Source organism: Cyanistes caeruleus, chromosome 3 (genome assembly GCF_971803275.1).
Source record: "Cyanistes caeruleus chromosome 3, bCyaCae1.hap1.1, whole genome shotgun sequence".
Lineage (NCBI taxonomy): Eukaryota > Metazoa > Chordata > Aves > Passeriformes > Paridae > Cyanistes > Cyanistes caeruleus.
The window spans coordinates 21,572,916-21,592,270 of record NC_141703.1 but is presented as its reverse complement, the minus strand read 5'-3'; the positions used below and the strand labels follow the sequence as shown (position 1 = coordinate 21,592,270).

Below are 19,355 nucleotides of genomic sequence, written 5' to 3'. Positions count from 1 at the left end.
AGCTAGTTGCCTAACTTTGATCTATCATCTCTTTTGATTTTAGATGCTGAATCTTTCAGCTTTTGTATGTTTTTATGGATGGACTTGGAGTGATTAGACAAGTTTATACAACACAATTCTTTAATGGCACATGTCTTTGTGCCAGTAAAAGAAAATCAATTGCTGCTCTATTTTGTAGGGTGGCGTGTCTAACACTGCCAACGTCAGTCAGCATATCACTGATTGCAATAGATGTGGCATTGGTTTGTTTACTCAGCCAACACCCGAGTCGATCCAATTGTTTCAATGCCATAGCTGAAGCAAGCTGGGGTAAAAGCAAACTTGGCTTTTTGCAGTGTTCTAGGGTCTGAAATTACTCTTACAATTTTCCTTATATTGATAGGCAAAGTTTTTTCCCTGTGTTTTTTCTTAACGACTGCTTTAGCACTAGGTACTATCACAGTAAGCATTCCAACGCTACATGAACTACCTTCAAGGTATGATGGAATGCCTTTATAAGCCCTATCTCTACAAATGAACTAATATCTTTTTGATAGTTGTCATGTATATTGGTCAGCCTAGGAAAGCTCATCTTAAGTGTTTGAATAAATACATGAAAAAGTCCAATTTCTGTGTGCAAGGTAAAGGGGAGTAACATTGTACTTTGGAGGATCACTCTCTTGCATATCACTAGCTGAAAATGTAAGGCAGAAACCTATTGTTAATTCTTGGGGTTCAGATACTGCTTTGGGAAGTTCTTTGGTCCAAATGTCTCAGTCAATCACAGGATTGCTCCTGTTGGCAACCTCACCTCGCCAATCTTTTGCTGGCACACCAGCTAGACAGGTCGAGAAAGGTTCTTCTGGGTTCAAATTAGACAGGCATATGGAGTCTGAGCCTGCAGCCTTGGCTAAGGCAACCCAAACATTTGTTTTTGGTTGTTCCATGGGCAAATCCACACTGCAAGAAGTAAATAAAACTAGCAAGCACCAGCATAGCAATCAATTTTGCTCTATACTTTTCATGAGTTATTTTTTGGCAAAGGACTTCTCCATATATTTCAACTCTCAAATTTGTTTGGGGGCAAGCTAATTGTAACAAAAAAGAGTAATTTTACCTTTACAAATGTAATGGGGAATACACCCCTCTATCCTTAAGTAACACAGTAGCTACTAAGCTTTTGCCAAAAGAGTTCCATGAAACCAACAATTTCTACATTTTTTCCATTGAGATAAAAATCAAGGTTTGTAGGTTCTACAGGTGAACAAGAACGTCAGGCGTGACCCACAGTTGCTCTGTTCGGCTCACGTCTGCGTGCTTGTTTCTCTGCTCTTGAAATTGTCCATGCATTCTTGTATGTGGTATAGTTAGATGTTCTTTGCTGAAATCCACTTAGGTCCTGCACCTGTGGAAACAGAAGCAGACCCTTTGCCTCAAGTTATTACTCGAAAAACACCTTCAATTTGTCTTGTCTCAGGGTTTCTAATTAAAACGGGAGGATTTTCTTTCAATTTTGCCTGTGTATTATTTGAAAGATGCCGAAAAATTGGCAGATCAGGTTCTTCAAAAGAGCTATTAAAAAAATTAAAAACATATAAAGCTTTGCTCAAGCTCATTTTTCTGTTGGTCTAGAATGTGTTTTAGGGTGTGATGTGTCTTTTTAATAATTGCTTGACTTGTGGGAGAGTAGGGAATATTAAAAATGTGATAAATACTTTAGTCTATTAAAAATGTGGTTAATTTTTGGGCTGTACATGCAGGGTTACTGTTTGTTTTTACTTTTTGGGGTATACTTGGTGAAGCCAATGCTTGCAAAAAATGTTGACAGGCATTATTGGCTGTTTCTCTTGGGTGGATAAAGACCACGCCTGAAAAGGTGTCTACTGACACATGGATATTTTTGAATTTCCCAGAGGAAGGTTATATAGTGATAAGTGTTTGCTATAATTGCAGGTTTTGTAAACTCTGCAGGTTGACAGCTCTTGTAGAGACAGGAGGTTGCAAAAGCTGACAATTTGGGCAAGTACTAATGATAGCTTTTGTCTGACTTTTAGAAATGTGAAACATTCGCACAAATGTTTGTGCATTTTGGTGAAAAAAGGCATGACTTAGTTTTGTTTGTTCAAAAATGATTGGTAGGATGTTTGAAACAACTACTGTTAGTTTGTCTGTTCTTGTATTTTCTTTTCCTAGAAATTTTGGAAGTGAAGAGTGAGCCTTAATATGAGTGAGAAAATATTGCTTAATTTTGTGCTGTAAAATTGTATGAAGACATGAAAGCTAGTGATACAGGGTATCATTGCTAACATCTTTTAAAATTCATCTTTCTATTTTCTTAATTACTTTGGCTATATAAGTAGAATATGTAATTAAACTTAAAGGTTCTGGAAAAAGCTGAAAGGCCTAAGCTACAGCTAGTTTGGAAATTTGAGGGGAACTCTCTACTGTTTGAATATCTGATTTCTATGTTTTTGTTATTTGGTTTAGATATACTACTACTGATTTGTGTGTTTTATTAGATCTATTAGTGAAAAGAGTAATATTACTTAAAGGTTTATCACCTAGCATGGGTTTTTTCCTAAAACTTAATTTTACTTGTAACAATCTGTAGCTTGGATAATGAATAGAACAAACACTTGAAAAATTTAACAATGCATTTTTTAAATTATTTGAAATTTGTAATGCCTAATAAAGGTAATTTCTTTTAAATGTAAATAAATAATTGTAAAGTCTTATCTTTTTAAGATTAACAATCTTGTTCTGGTTTTGATTACAATCTCTGCTATTATTTCTATAGTTGTAAAAATTGTTTTTGGTGACCTGTAAGGAAGAAAAACTTATTCTATTACTAACAAAGGGTCTTTTTCAGAAGAATATTATTGGAAGATGAGGCTAGGAAGTTGCTTTTTTTTTTTTTTTCAGTACTGCGGGAAAAAAAGGGCTTTTTTGGAGAACAACGATGGGCTTGTCTCTTTTGGAAAGCTTTTATGATTTTTTTTAAGGGCTGCCTGCTCTTCAGGTGTTTTGGGAGATTGGATGTCACAGTCTCCTCTTAATAAGTTAAAGAGTGGGCTAAGCTTTTTATTGGTAATTTTTAAGACAGGTTTGACTTAATTAATTTTTCTTAAAAGCTGCTGTAAATCTTGTAAGGTATTGACACCGGCCTGGAGTTGTATTGTCTGTGGCTTGACTGTTCTGTTATCTTTTATCTCTGATTTTTTCAGGGTGGGATTTCTTGTATTTTTGACATAGAAATTTCTATTCTAGCATTTTTGATTTCAGTAACAACACTATTACGAGTTTGTTCTATCTTTGTCTGTGTTGGTGTTGTAATGAGTAAGTTGTCTATACACTGTAGAATTAGGGATTGTGTGGTGTTTCTGTCGAGTTGGAAATATATATTATACATATAACAAAATTGTATAATAAATTTGTATTACAAAATATTGGCAGATTGTGGTAGAATTTTTTATACTTTGGGGTAAGGATTTCTAGTGATATCTTTGTAGTGGTTCTCCTCTATTGATAGCTGGAACTAAAAAGGTAAATCTCGGTGCATTCTTCGGGTGGAGTGGAATGTTGAAAAAACAGTCTTTTAAATCTATGATGACAAGGAGCTGGTCTTTTGGAATTATTGACAGACAAGGAAGTCTAGGTTGTAGAGGTCTTATGTCTTCAATTTCTTCATTGATCTTTAAGTTGTGAAGCAATCTCTAGGAGTTAGAAGTTTCTTGTGGATGACAAACACTGGGAAATTCTAGGGACTATTTTTGGGCATGATGTCATTTTTTCTGGTAATTTTTCTTTTACTAATTTTTTAAGGATACTTAGTTTTGTTTTTTTTTTCTGATTAAGTGTATTGATCAATCTAGACAGGGTTATTAGTTTTTAATGACAGTTTTAGAATGGCAGGCATTGACGTGGTCACTATTAAAGGCCTACTTTTAATTTGGTTCCCCACTGGGACAGGACATATATCCCCCATATTTTGATGGGTTTTTGCACAATGAAGGGATGAACTCTTGATTCTGAGAGTTTTCTACCTTTTCTATTTCCCACAGCATATCCTTTCACAAACATCACCGTGTACACCCCTCTTGCCACGGCTTAGTTCTTCCCTGAGTGGCACTTAGGTACCAATTACATCTTACTTCTGATTAATAGTATTTTATCCACAATGCAATCTCATAAAGAAAATCAAAAAATCAATAGGCAATAGAGAAATAGCAAATATGTGTGTGTATTGCTGCTCTTAATTTATTTGAAAGCTAACATTCTCTGCTAGGAAGGACATATAGCAGACATTTCCACATTGTCCCACTCTTAAACAAAATCCAAACGGCTCACAGGGCTTTCAGATCTGCCCCGACCATCACACATAGTAATCCTTTATAGTTTACAACTAAATTAGCTAAAGTGTTAACCAACTGAAGAATATTTTGAGCAAACTGGAAGAGAGAACCATCATATACAGTAATACCTCATGTTCTTTGAAATGATCACTGTTCTTACTAAAGCAATTACAGTGTCAGCCATCTAATAATCTAAGAAACAATATAATGCAGGATTACTTTAGTTCAAGACAGGAAGTAATAATAATAGTAATAATAATAATAATAATAGTGCCCCCATACAAACAGAACACCATAAATACAGTATATTTCTTAATCTTAATTAAATGCAACCACCAAGTAGTCAATGAAATCAGGTCATATTGCAAAGTTTCCATAGATTCTTCAGATTCAAGTGGAGGTTCAAATTAAATTATTACAGAAAGTTAAAGGCTACATGTATGGAAATGATAAAAACTTCAGCTACACTTAGAATGATTACTCTGTGTAATTCTCTTGATTGTTGTTTTTATAGAAAGTAAACACGTGAACTCTGAAAACTACTCAAAATAGAAAATGGGTAATTTAAAATGGATATGAAAATGATTTACTATATTCAAAAGCTTCTCTACTCTTTAATTATTTTAATAAAAATACTACCCATCTCACAGAGTCACAGAATAAGCTGAGTTGAAAGGGTTCAACAAGGATCATCGAGTCCAACAACCATTACTCACACTGGCCTCAAATAATTATAATTCAAGTAATGACTTTAGTGCTACCCAGTGCTGCTGGGTATCCTATGACATAGTACAAAAATACTTTAGAAAAAGTGAGGTATCTAGGAAATTTTACAGATTGTCTTATTCCTCTCCCCATACTTTGGCAAGTATACAGTCTTAGTAACTGATCCACTTACAATCCTGTGTGCTATGTTTGTCTCTATTTTATAATCACAATCATTTGGTTGCCAGTTAATTTTTGTTGTTGAAAAGATACTCATTCTCCTTATTTAAGTAATCCATAAAGACCACTTTCCTTTGTACTATGTACTAATGAGTACTATTAATCACATTTAATTTATTGTCAACTGTAATATAAAGTGAAAAGAAAGATTTTCTTCCCAAACTTTTTGTTAAGAAATGTGGTGGTTTGCAAAAATAGACTATGAAAATGTGTTACAAAGTTCTTTTTAACAGAGAACAAAAACTATATTTCATGGGCAACCAGATCCTTCTTTATGTATATTTTATTTTATCTACACATGCTTATGCTTTCTTGGGAGGGGTAGTTGGAGTGGTGAAACTTATTTACTTAATTTGAACTGCTTGCATTCATTCAAAAACATAGTTTGCTTTATTTTTATTTTCATATCATTTTTGACTAATCTGTTTATCTGCTACCTCTTTTATCCTGTTTCCCTTTTCCTTCCCTGATGTACATGTATGGTTTATTTCTCTTTCACTACCATACTTTTGGAGCTTGTCTACACCATGTAGCCTGTGCTAATACAACAACACTAGCTAAGTCTTGGAGCTGAGATGTAGCATATTCTGAAGAAGAAACAACATGGGCTACAGACCTATTAAAAGAACACTGTATTATTCACCAAATTTTCAGACCTGTGAACTGAAATATTTGTTGGAAGAACTATACTTAGAATATATTTATTCTTTCTTTATGTAGTTTGTGTACAAATTCATAGAATGCTTTGCATTGGAAAAGACCTTGAAGATCACTCAGTTCCAACCCCCTTCCATGGGCAGGGCCAACTTTTGCTAGGTCACGTTGTTCCAGGCCCCACACAACACTTTAAGGGATGAGACATTCATAATTTCTCTGGGCAACCTTTTCCAGTGCCTCACCACTCTCACAGAAAAGGATTTCTTCCTAATATCTAACCTAAACCTACTTCTTTTCAGTTTGAAGCCATTCCCTCCTTGTCCTGTCACTACATGCCCTTGTAAAAAGTCCTTGTCCAGATTTCATATGAGATACTGAAAGGTGCTGACCCTCTTGAGTCTTTTCCAGCCTGAGCAACCCCTATTCTCTCAGTCAGCCTTCAAGGACAGATGCTTCATCCCTCTGGTCATCTTCATGATCCTCCTCTGAACTCTTTCCAATAGGTGCACATCTTATGCTGGGTGCCACACAGCTGGATTCAGCACTCCAGGTGGAGGTCTCAAAAAGAACAGAGTAGAAGCACAGAATCGCCTCCCTTGGCCATGCTTCTTTGGATGCAGCCCTGTTCAGAGGTGGCTTTCTGGGATGCAAGCACACATTGCCAGGTTGTGTTGAGCTTTTTGTCAATCAGCACCACCATGCCTCTCTTGTTAGGGCTCCTCTCAATCCATTCCCTTCCCTGTCTGTATTGGTGCTTGGAATTACCTCAACTCAGGTACAGGACCTTGCACTTGGCCTTGTTGACCTTCATGAGGATTTCCTCGACACATCTCTCAAGCCTGTCCAAGTCCCTCTGGAGGGCACCCCTTCCCTTCAGCATGCTGACTGGGCCACACAGCCTAGTATCATCAGCAAATCTGCTAAGGGTGCATTCAACCCCACTGTCCACATTGCCAATAAGAATGTTAAATGGCAATGGTCAAATACAACTTCGCACTTTTCTCACAAGACATTCAGTACTTCCACACATACATCTATCATAGCATTTCTCTTCATTCACCACTGTGTAGATACAGTTACTTTTCTACTCACACTAAGCAGCACAAGAAGAAGAGGACACATGACCTCTGTGCCAAAATCAAGGGTCTTTAGACACCCATAGTCAAGTCCACTTCATTTTGCTGAAATGTTAAACAAAACAAGCTGTCCAAGGGTGTTTGGTATATATTTGGAAAAAAAATTTACTGCTGAGAAAAAGACTAAAGGAAACCAAAGTGGTCCACACGGTGTTTAAATTAACAGCACATAGATTATGCATGTCTTGATGATTTATGTCCACTTGTACACAAACAGAAATCTTAAGGATAAGTATAGCTTCTATATTTAAAAAGACTACTCTTTTTTTCCAAAATCATTTACAGTTCCCACATGAATGTGACATGATACTACATGAATGTGGTAGAGCTTTTCAAGGTTTTATCACTTTCTTTAATCAAATAAAAGTTAACGTTAGCACTCAGAGCTTTGTCAGGTTGATTAGTTTCCAAGATAATCATTAAATTCACAAAAACAAATCTATGACAAGAAACCTGAATTCAGGATTGCTGCTGTGAAGGTGACAGTGTGACAGAGGTGGGGTAATCCATTGCCTGGTCAGCCCTGAACAGGCAGGTGGAATAGAAAACATTTGTAGGTCCCCTCCAACTGAAATAGTTCAGTTCAGTTCAGTTCAGTTCAGTTCTGTTCTATTCTATTCTATTCTATTCTATTCTATTCTATTCATTTCTGAATCTCATGAAACTCATGAACTACGGAAACACAACTCTCAGATCAACCTGCTTCTTGATTTTTAATGATATACCGTTGAAAAATGCTTTTTGCAATGGTATGTCATCCTTTCATTATGCTACAAAAGTGGATGTGGAAACTACCAGCCTATGCCCCAACTTTGGAAGGCCATGACTATTAATAAGGAATTTTGTCTTCTCATCTTCTTACTCCCTAAAAAAGTATCAGAGGATCCTTCTGGTCAGAGAGACTTCCTATTCATCAAATCATTACTCTTATTTTAATCTGGACATACTGACACATGCATGACCATAGAAAGAATATAAGTACTAAATTTTACATCATTCAAAATGTGCATCGTGTTGCTGATTTCTTGACAAAAGCATGTTTGGGATACAGTCCTTTAGGACTTGATGTAAAGGCCAAATGTTTAGTATCAGCCAAACAGGAAGTATCATTCCAAGTTTGCAGCTAATTGGCTGATCTCTAGAGGATACAGGCTCACTGAAGTCAGCATGGACCCACTAGAGCTTCCTACCATTAAATCATAAACAGCAAGGAAAAGATCATGGTGGGAAGCCTGTTTAACTGTCAAGGGCACAACATGAATCAAGGAAGCAGTAGTTAAGCAAACTAGACTGCTGGCTGAATGGAAATGTTCAAGAAAAAAAAAATTTGAGTGAGTTGCCATTGAAATTTTAACTGTTACCCTTTTTCTCTTCTTGTGCTTTCTGACTGGCTTCATTTGGCACTGAAATTGAGGAGTAAAATTATCTCTTCAAGGCTGCAAGGGACAGTCAGCTGTACTTGAACTAGGAAATAGTTTGCATGTAACATTCTGCACTGGCTGAAGAGTGCTACAACTAAATCCCAGTTATTATGAAAACAACCCAGGAATGGAAAATGTCTGAAAGGCATACACAGCCACACAATCCTTAAAAGATCTGTTCTTTTTGATAAGGATGATGAGCCAAAGCCCAGAGACTATAGTGAAAAAATAACAGTAGTTTTATAATCCTGACATGATTATAGCAACTGTTGGCAGCTGTATGATTTGGAGTTCAGCTTTTCTCACCCTGTATATATTCTAGGTTTATGCAAAAGCACACCTCTATACATATAGGTAAATATACATATGCATGGTTTTCTTCTGCTCTGCTTGTCATTCCCTCGTCTTCTGACTGTACTTCCCTGCAACATAGAAATGCTCAATATGCATTTACAGAAACAGAAAGCCTACTGCATTACTCTTGTAGATAATAATGTCTACACTCTGACAGAAATATTTAGAAAAGCAGCACAGTGGCAGACCAGTCATTTAGTGTCATCTTGGATTAATTTCTTTCTCCACTGAATCCAAATTACCATTCCTTAAGATTCCTTCAGAGCTAAAAATAAATCTAACTGTGAAAAATTCTCAAATAGTTACCAGAAAATTCCATATTAGAAACGGATGGAGACTTTTCTTAGATGAAATTCGTATTTTGACCACAGCCTGATGTACTGAAGCTTGTTTGTCAGTTTGGCCATACTGAAATAGCCAAAATTCTGTCTTCAGCCACTTATGTCTCAGAGGTGCTGTACACTAATGCTTGTCATATAGCCTGTGCCATGGTTTAACCCCAGCTGGACATTAAGTACCACACAGCTTCTCACTTAGTGCATGTATCCTACCTGGTGGGTCAGAAAGAAGAATTGGGAAAAAAAAAACAACTTGTGGGTTGAGATAAGAACAGATTAATAGTCAAAACAAAGTAATAATGATAATATTAATATTACTGGTTATAAAACTAAAGGAAGAGGGGGAGAGACAGATAAAATCTAAGAGTGATGCACAATACAATTGCTCACCAACTGCTGACTGATGCCCAGACCATCTTCAATCCACAACTAGTACCCCTCCTCCCAGTTTATATATTGGGCATGATGTTCTATGGTATAGAATATCCCTTTGGCCAGTTCAGATATGCTGTCCTGGCCATGCTCTCTCCTGGCCTATTGTGCACCTATTCACTGCCAGAGAATGTGAAAATGAAAAATCCTTGATTTGGGGTAAGCACTACTTAAACATCAGTGTGTTATCAACTTCATTCTTGTACTAAATTCAAAACACAGCACTGCACCTGCTACTAAGAAGAAAATAAACTATCTCAGCAGGAACCAGGATATGTTCCTAACTTGTCAGACAAAGCACTGCTTTGCCAATTAAATATTCAATTTCCACACTATCCTTAAACATCACTGACATATCTGTCATTCACTTGATTTAGGAATTTACAGAGCTATCATCTTTGGCAAGATCATCTGCATAGCTCATCCAGAAACAAGTGCCACTTTGTTTGAGTCACCTTTTCAAACATCACTGGTCACTGTTCAGCAGTACTTTCCACCAAATCAAATTTCAATCCAATTTTTTGGACAACCTTTGGAAATGATTGAAAAATAGAACCTCACCTGCCTATTAACTGTCAAAAGATAACCATACAGCACTTTAGAGTCTTCTTACACTGTTAATATGACAATTAACTTTCACTTTCCTGTATTTACCTGTAACCATCTGAAAGATCAGTTTGATGAGAGAAAAATGCAAACTCAAAACAGTACCACAATCTTACATCTTGCACAACACATGCAAGAAGTCCATTCTTAATTCAAGAACATTAAGTGACTAGAATAAATCTACAACCCATTAATAAACATCCTCAGAAGATACAAAAAGACAGAATCAGATCAAAAAGCCTGCTTAACTGGAGAACAGTTCTTAAAGAAATGGAATAGAAAGTAGCTGGAGACATTTTCTTCTAGCTTACTAGCTGTCATCAACCTGGTATCCCAAAATTCATGGCAATTCAGCTTGTATCCTAGTTCACAATTCTAGTTTAGAATATAGACTGAATAAAGTTATTATGGCTATTTAGTTGAACTGAAAAGATAATCAGTTGAACAATGAAGAAAATGTTTACTTGCTTTTCCTAGTATGAATTTCGCTTGTTTCATGCATAGTAGTGCAGCTTCAGTGAGGCCAAAATTCACTTTTTGAAGGCAGGAAGAGTAGAAAACTTCATGTTTCCTTTGGCTAATCTGTTCCATCACCTTTCTAACTCTGTTCAAGCCAGCTCAGCCACACTATCACAGTCTACAGCAGGCATGATGGAATATCCGCCTAATAGCATCAATTACTCGTGTTGTTTCTTTACAGCAACTCTTCTCTGTGGCACCTAACATTTTACCCAGTCTGTTCATCAGGCATTTTCTAAATCCAGACAAGATTTTCTTTGTTTGGCTTGCAAAAGATATATTTGAAAAGTCAGTCCCAGAAGCTTGAGACGAAGAATGAAAAATATATCAATCCAACTTTCTTTTTTCTCTGGAAAGTTTTACTAGGCTTACAGATTTTTCAGGTGGATCTATAAGTGAGAGAGATGCAATTTGAAAAATCCTGCACATAAAGGACATTAGAGAGATAACTAAGAAAGAACTAAGTTGGACATACAATATACTAAATTTTTTAAGCCACTGAAAAAAATCACACTTTTTATTTTTGCTACTTGTTATTTATTCCTAATATATCACTTTCATCTTAATGCAGTATGAAAACAGGTATAAAAAAGCATCTAAGAATTAAAATATTAATGTGCTGTAGAAATTGTCAGAACAAATGAGCACACATTCAAAGAGAAAAAATGATAACTGTTAAACATCTATGGTAACATGCAGCAATTTAATTTCTAATACTTTTTTTATAGTCCTTCTGTTTGTTATTTTTTCCCATCATTAATTAGTGATACTTGCTCCAGAAAGTTTTACATTGTACATAAAATTAGCAGCGATCCTAGCTTTAGTTATTGATTGTGTTGCATGGCTGAAGATTTCTCTCTAAGCATTCCAAATCTAAATGTAAATGAATACAAAATAATGCATTCACACTACAGGTATAGATTCATCCTCTTGCTTACCTTGAGTTATCTCATTGAAGCTACTCACTTGAGCAACCTGCACAATCACTGGTAAAAGTCACATATCTTCAGAAGGTAAGGGAACTCACCTGTCTTAGGATAACCTGAAAAACCCTCCTTCTCCACTGACACACTCAGCTGCTGTACTTGAATTACAGTTTTCAGGTTAGGAGAAATTAATCCCAACAGAAATAACCCATGGGCCCATATACTCTTAAATGTGCAGGCAAATGGATCTGTGCTTAACAAAGTCACACTATGCTCATAGCCAGGTAAAACACAGCTGGCAACAACAATTATAAAGAATGTCTATTTTACCAAACAGAATGCATGAACATGAATCTAGTCTTTTTTGTTCTTTTAAAACATGAAAAAAAAAAAGCTTTTCCCCAAGTAAACAGGGAAAAAAAAATTCAACTTTAATTGGTAAAATATCCTTTTAAACAGGTAAATAAACAGGAAGATTTAGGTAAATTTTCTAAAACAAGAGCAATGAAACATAATCTGTAAGAGTAACTGCTTTGTGGAAGGCAGATTATAAACTTCTACCTTGATTAGCATTTAAATAATTGCATAAGGAGTTTATAAATGCTGCAAAGAAACATACCTGGCAACAACTCAGCAGTATGGAATATCTTCTCCAGCTTCATTTTACTTTCAATTAATAACTCTTCTTTAGTTATTGGAAGGTCTAGAGTATCTCGAATAAACTCTGCTGCTTCTAGGGCTTGTCTACCTAGAACCAAGGATTTCACATCCCAGCTATAGGTCTTTCCAAAACGCCCACAGATCTCTTCAAACACTTTTGAATAGAGACATTCAGTATCTATTAAAAAAAAAAAAAAAGAAAGAAATAATTAAACCTATGTACAAACAAGTAGGCAGTTGGTCTTGCTAAGACACCACATAAATGGTCAGAGCATGAACTGCCAGGAGCCAGAGGGCACGTAGCACAGTGGATAAAATGTCTCCCTTTATTTGCAGGAGTGAACCAAGGCTTCTACCACCACTTCAGAGGTACCCAGGTCTTTCAAGCTGTCATTTCTGCATAAACAAAAGGTAACCTGGTGCTGCTCTTTCATTACCTTTCTTTACTATCCCAGATAGCAAGCAGTGTCTTAATTAAAATACTCTATTTATGCTTTTCATGAGAAAGAAAAGGAAGGAAGGAAGGAAATCTGGTACTTGGGGGATGCCATTACATATTCCATGTAAATTGAAAAAAGAAAAAAAGATTTAATTATTTAAGAGTGCCTTTGAGAGGAAGCTTCTAAGTGTCTTCAAAGACATTATGGTTATTATTACAGTGCTGCTGGCACCACTGCAGGAGATTACTCAAACAAAACACACTCACTTGTATTTCCAGGGGATTTCAGACAAGAGTAAACTTCAGACTCAACTTTGGCAGTGATACTATCAGCTCATATGTCAAAGGTGGTTTTAGGTTTAAAGCTGTTTTTTTACAAAAAAAAAAAAGGAATTTGCCCTTTCCTCCCCTCCTCCCCCTACAAATTTTGGAAAAAGAAGTTCATTAACATTTAATTTAACACTAATATGGGGACAAAATGTACTTCCAGCTCTTGTCTTCATTTCAGCAAAGATCTCAAACACAGGTAGAAAAGCCATCTGTTTATCTTTTTAAGTAGTCTCCTCTGAAAAGTCAGTTACTGCTGTTAATTCCATCAGGAATACAAACTGAGAACACAACAGGATATATGTGGCAGTGGCCTGTTCTAATAAAGGGAAGGAAAAGCAAGAATTCTTAGCTCCTGCAATTTCGAGTAAATGTGTAAGTTTTCAAAATACACTTTTTATTTCTATCTCTCATCTCTTGAAACATCTTTTAGATGGACATTATCAGCACAACATACTGTCCATCTGCTCACTACATTTCACTGGGAACGAGTAATATTCATCCCCTAGTCACGTATTATCTTCTAGTCATTTTTATAGTGACCCTTCTTCAATATAAAAGCACAGTCAGCTCCACTGGTGGTGTTTCAAGTGTGCAAAAGCCAGCCACAATAAATACAAATAAAGTGACCAAAATGACAGAGGCACTGGATTACTCAATTTGTGATCTGGCACAAAAATATGCTGACATGAATTCAGAGGGACCTGGAGGTCACTTGGCAACACACCATAGTGAATATATGGATTGGATGACCTGCTTGAATCACTGCAGAGTCACAATTAGATGTTCAGATCTATCTAGGCTGGAGGTAAAGCAAACATCAAAATAGTATGTAAACCACACCTTTATCACTTACACATAAAGACAGTTTAAGACAGAAAATTATGACTTCATGAATACAGAATTTAGTTTTTGTATTTATGTATTTATTTATTTATATACCTTCTGATTGAATATTATGCTATTTTTATTCTAAAATAATCTCTAGTTTATCAAGAAGATGAGATCAGTAGGTATGAACCCTTCTTTTAGCCATAGCTCATCTTAATCACTAGCTTTGTGTTCTTTGTTTGAATAACACATCTCAATTTTGCATTAAGCTTCCCAGATGAAATACACCAATGATTTATCCTTCTGCTAGGAGCCTAAACCATCTTAAACAGAGCTTTAATTGTATGCATTCAATATATTTCAGTAATTCAAAATCAGACTCTGGACAACCAAACTGCAGGGGGTTTTTGTTTGTTTTTTTGTTCAGTTTGGTTTTGTTTGTTTTTTTGTTTGTTTGTTTGTAAGGGATAGAAAACTGATAAAACAGAAAAATTTTAAGTTAAGCAACAGGTTTCTTGTGTCCATACCCATGAGGCAGATTTCTATTCACAAGTGAAAGAGAAGCATTTTCAGTATTCAGTATATATTTTCAGTATAATTTAGCCAAATTTAGGCACAGTAAGCCATTTTTACCAGCATTTTGACCCAGGACTGAGAAAGACTCATTAGATGTTGTTACCATCAATACTGAATGAACACATAGGTAACTATGATTTTGCTTTTCTATCAGTCTTTCATATTAGTCCCATAATCTCTTCAGAGTATGCAACAGTGCAAAAAACCATACAAATTACTGAGATGCTCAGTTGGGGTACAGGAGACAAATATAATTATAAACCGGATTATAGAAGTGTGAATTTTTCCTTTTAGCAACTCATTTGGTGGCATTTAGTACAGTATAAACTGTTAACTTGCAAACAAATCTATACAAGAGCTGAAATGTGGACAACTGGGACTAGATCAATCAAGATTAGATATTTCCTCTACATATAGAGTTATAGTAATGACATTCACATTTTCTCTCCCTTCTGGATTAAGACATAACATAGGCCTCTGTGTGTTTATTCTCCCATTGTATCAAATGAACAGCGTTAAAGAACATGGGATTTAAACACAGCAGTGGCAAAGCCAAAATAGTTACAGATTTCCCATCAGAAACATTAGCTTTGTCTAGTCCAGAGCATCACATGCTCGGTCATTGATCCTTATGCCCACCTATTTCAATATCAGCAAAATCATGTACTCAGTTCTTCCTCTCCCAAGCACACAAAAGACATGGCTGAGCAGCTCACTGACCAGTTGTGTCAAGTCTGTGAGGCTCAGGAGGAGAACAAATGCTGAAGCACTGCATGAAAGCCAGGGAATGGATGTCTCAGCTAAGTCTCTGTACCTGAAAGAGATCTCTCATCTGTCTTGCCATTCTACAACCTCTCTCCCCACAGACAGGATCTGCTCTTAGCTCATTCAGTTACACAAATGAACCAATTCCTGAAATATTTCAGGATTTCAACAGCTGAGGATGTGAGTATCAGTGAGCCATTCAACACATTTCCAAATGCTATGTGGACTACCACAAATTTTAGGAAGCACCACTGGTAAGATAAAAGCCACATGGGTATCCACAAACTTGGAAGATTCTACTGGTGATTTTGGTAAGCAGGAAAAGAGAAAAGAATGGGAAATGAATGGCCTCTGAACAGTAAACATGGAATGGAACAAGGAACATCCTCTCAACACAAAGAAGTCAAGGTACTACTACCCACAATTTATAAACTGCAGTTCCATCTCAAAAAAGACCCAAAAAGGCAACAAAACACAAAACCAGAAATGGTTGCTGAGGGAGTAATAGTCTATGTCACTGAATAAGTGCTTGTGCATTACTCATTCTCTATTATTTTTCTCCCTTATTTTTTTTCAGAGAGAATCTGAGACATTCCTCTTACAGTATCGGCCAAACAAGATAGATAAAACCAGTATGAGCAATGCAAAAGAGTAGCAAGTATACAACTGTCACTGAAACAGGTCTGAAACTGCAAAAAAGTTAAACCACCAGAAACACTTAAGAACTAGAGCTGAAGCCTCCTGACTTAGCTAAGCAAACAGAAAATAGAGAAGATTTTATTTTTTTAATAATCTGTTGTAGACAACAATCTTGCAATTTGTGTCAAAAGGTCAGTTTGCACTGCTCCCTCAACATTCTTCCATTCACACTTTCACTACTATGAAAGCTAGTTTAAAAGTGCATGACTATGGTTACCCATGATGGCTAAAAGGAAAAAACCCAGCAGTTTAACAACCGACCTTGAATTCACTTGCAGCAGCCCAGTAAAATTAGGGATGAAGAAGGCAGACAACAGAAATTAGCTTTTGCATAACAGCCTAACTGTTGGAGCACTAGTTCAGAAAATGAAACTCAGTCTTTCAATCCATCCTAAGGGCCTAAGGCTGTTTTTCTAACATACCCTGACATTTTTTTTGCTATTATGTTATGTACATATACACACTTCTATACAGATAAACCATTTATATGCTTGCACATAAGCATACAGGCATTTATTTTTATATATTTACTTATATATGGTGTATGTATAGAACTGTGTTTTACAGGCAAAAGTGTATTTTAAAGAATAAAACTCAGGATTAGTATTAGCCAAAGAATACAAATCAACCTGGAGCCTCCTGGCTTAATGGCTCATTAAAGGAATGTGGTTCAAAATGCTTAGCACTGAAACTGCACAAGGAAAAGGGATGTTCTATTCCTTACTATAGTATTCCCCCATTCCTTCCATGAACTTGTTTAGGAAGAAAAATTAAATCAAAATTTATCCTCTTAGACACACTCACTTCACTGCCACAGAAGGAAATAAGCACTGGTTTCACACATGCTCAAGTGAAATATTTGAGCCATGCCTAAATGTCAAGGCTGATGCACCCAACCAGGAAAACTGAACCTAAAGGCAGTCTGGACCACCAAACCAAGGGAAATGTTGCTGCGATATTCATGTCTTATACCTTCCCACTGATCTACTCTCATAACCAGTACCACTTAAATTCATATTATTGTTCCTTGGAAGTTAAAGGAAGGTGAAGTATCTATTAAAATAAACATCAAGCACCATATAATGGCTACTTCAAAATCATAAGCCACTTATAAAGAGCAAATTATTCAGTAAACCATTCTACATGATTGATAAACTGTAACTTCCAAGGATAAAGAAAAAAATATTATAATTGCTGAAAATTAAAATTACTGCTTCCATTTTAATTGAATAATGATTTGTAAATCATTACATTTTTGATTAGCACTTAGAAAAACTCACTGAAAAGATCCATTATTCATTTTAGTAAGGAGAATGTATAAGACTGTTCTGGAGCTCTAATTTTTGCAAACCTGCTTCTTATTTTCCCTTGTAGTTGAATATTAATGTAAGTACACTCCAAGGCAGACGAACATGTTACATTGTGATTACTTTACTAAGGCCAGAGAAACACGCTGCTACTAGCTAATTCAGTGTTGTCAGTCTGTTTGCCCTTCTCTGAGAGATCCTCCCATGAATTCAAGTTACTGCTAACAGGTTTAAAAAGTAAGTAAATTTGATTTTCAAACAATATCAGCTGCATGAAACTGTTCCCAAATGAGTGTCACATATTTTCCCCTATGGGCTTACATTACTGGGAGAATTCTTCAATGGCAGCTACAGAGGAAGCCAATTTCTCATTTTATATGCAGAGAAACACGGTATTTCTGTGAGGAGAGGAAGAAACTTCTGAACAAATTCAAAAGGCTTTTAGTTTACATTAATACAGTAGACATATCTTAATGCTATCTTGTATTCATATATACACCTTATCCTTCTTTTTTAATGCCACAGGGAAGTGAAAGAAAGAGTTCACAAATAAAGCATGCAAACTCTTCCAATGTGGAGCTGTAAACAAATACTCTGGCACCAATGCAAAACTGCATATGAAAACATAAAGAGAAGTCTGTATTTCAATTCCAGAGCATGAGGGAATCAAACTTTGAAATATGAAGGCAATATACATTACTTAATACAAAACATTCTAAAACTGTACTTATTAAGCATCATCTATGTGACAACATCTCATTAGTTTAAAAATAGAAAAGCTATTGATTCATAGAAACTGCCTAATATGCTTTCTTAGGCCCTTAACCATTAAAGACAGAACTATGCAAACAGCAAATACCTGTGGAACAGATATGGTTCCTGAAAAACCCTGCTTGTTGAGTGGAAATCTACAGTTTACAGAGACACAGCTTCTTAAAATGTGTATGGGGAGATCAAGTCAGGCAACATTACACTGTCATTATTATATGAGCTACTATACCTTGGAAATTTATACAAGCAATGTTCTCAACCAGAGGAGCAATTACCAGCTCTGAACACCCTATGAGCTCATAGCATATTCACAAGGAAGTAAGGCTTTCACCAAGGGGGTACCTCTTCTTCTTGAGCTATTGCAGGTAACACAGAGCAGCAGTTCACTGGCCCAAGGAATTGTTTGAAACAAGGTCTAAAAAGTTGTTTTGAAATGAGATGTTCAAGGCATCTGTATAAAACCACTCCCACACAAGGTAGATCAAACCAGAAGGGTCATTTTCTTACCAAAGTGAGCAGACTAGCCAATTGTATCTTCTTAATTAAGAATCTGGTGGGTTGGCCTTGGTTGGGCCAAGTACCCAGCAAAGCCCCAAGCTACTCTTTCATTCTCCTCCCCCTCAGCTGGACAAGGGAATGAAAATACAATAAAAGATTCATGGGTCAAGATGAGGGCAGGGAGAGATTACCCACCAGTTACCATCACAGGCAAAACAGACACAATTTCAGGAAATTATATCTGAGCAGGGGAATAAGAAATAAGACCAAAATTTAAAAAAACTTTTTCTACACCTGTTCCTTCTTCCTGGGTTTAGCTTTATTCCTAACTTCTCTACTTCCTCTCCTGCAGCAGCACAGGTGAACAGGGAAGAAGGGTTGAGGTCAGTTTATCACACATCTCTGCTGCTCCTTCCTCTGCAGTAGGTCTCCTCCAGCACCTGGAGCATGTCCTCCCCCTCCTTCTTCACCAACCTCGATGTCTGCAGGCCTGTTTCTCTCACATGTTCTAGCTCCTCTGCCCTGGCTGATGTTGTTCAGCAGGTGATCTTCACCTTCTTAAATCTCTTACCCCAGAGGTGCTACCACTGCTACTGATGAGCTCAGCCTTAGCCAGAGGCAGGTCTGTCTTGGATCTGGCTGGCATTGGCTCCCCGTCAGTAACTGGGGAAGCTTCTGGCATCTTCTCAGAGAAGCAGCCCACCATTCCACCCAACTCCTCTGCTACCAAAACCTTGCCATGCAAAGACAAATGTAAATGCATACTTCTCTGGGAAGAGCTACCTGTAAGACAGCTATAACAAACATAACCTTCCCT

General features: G+C 36.5%; 1 protein-coding gene across 3 annotated transcripts in view; it reads right to left on the bottom strand.

The window, feature by feature from the left end:
- The window catches only part of PUDP (pseudouridine 5'-phosphatase), a 72,866-nt gene that overhangs the window by 36,153 nt on the left and 17,358 nt on the right, over positions 1-19,355 (bottom strand). For all 3 annotated transcript variants that reach the window (XR_015284231.1, XR_015284232.1, XM_086880152.1), the window contains exon 2: positions 12,285-12,503. Coding sequence is in view for 1 of the 3 variants with exons in the window: in XM_086880152.1 (XP_086736278.1) it covers positions 12,285-12,503 (219 nt within the window). In the remaining 2 variants the exon portion in view is untranslated. The remainder of the gene's footprint in view (positions 1-12,284; positions 12,504-19,355) is intronic.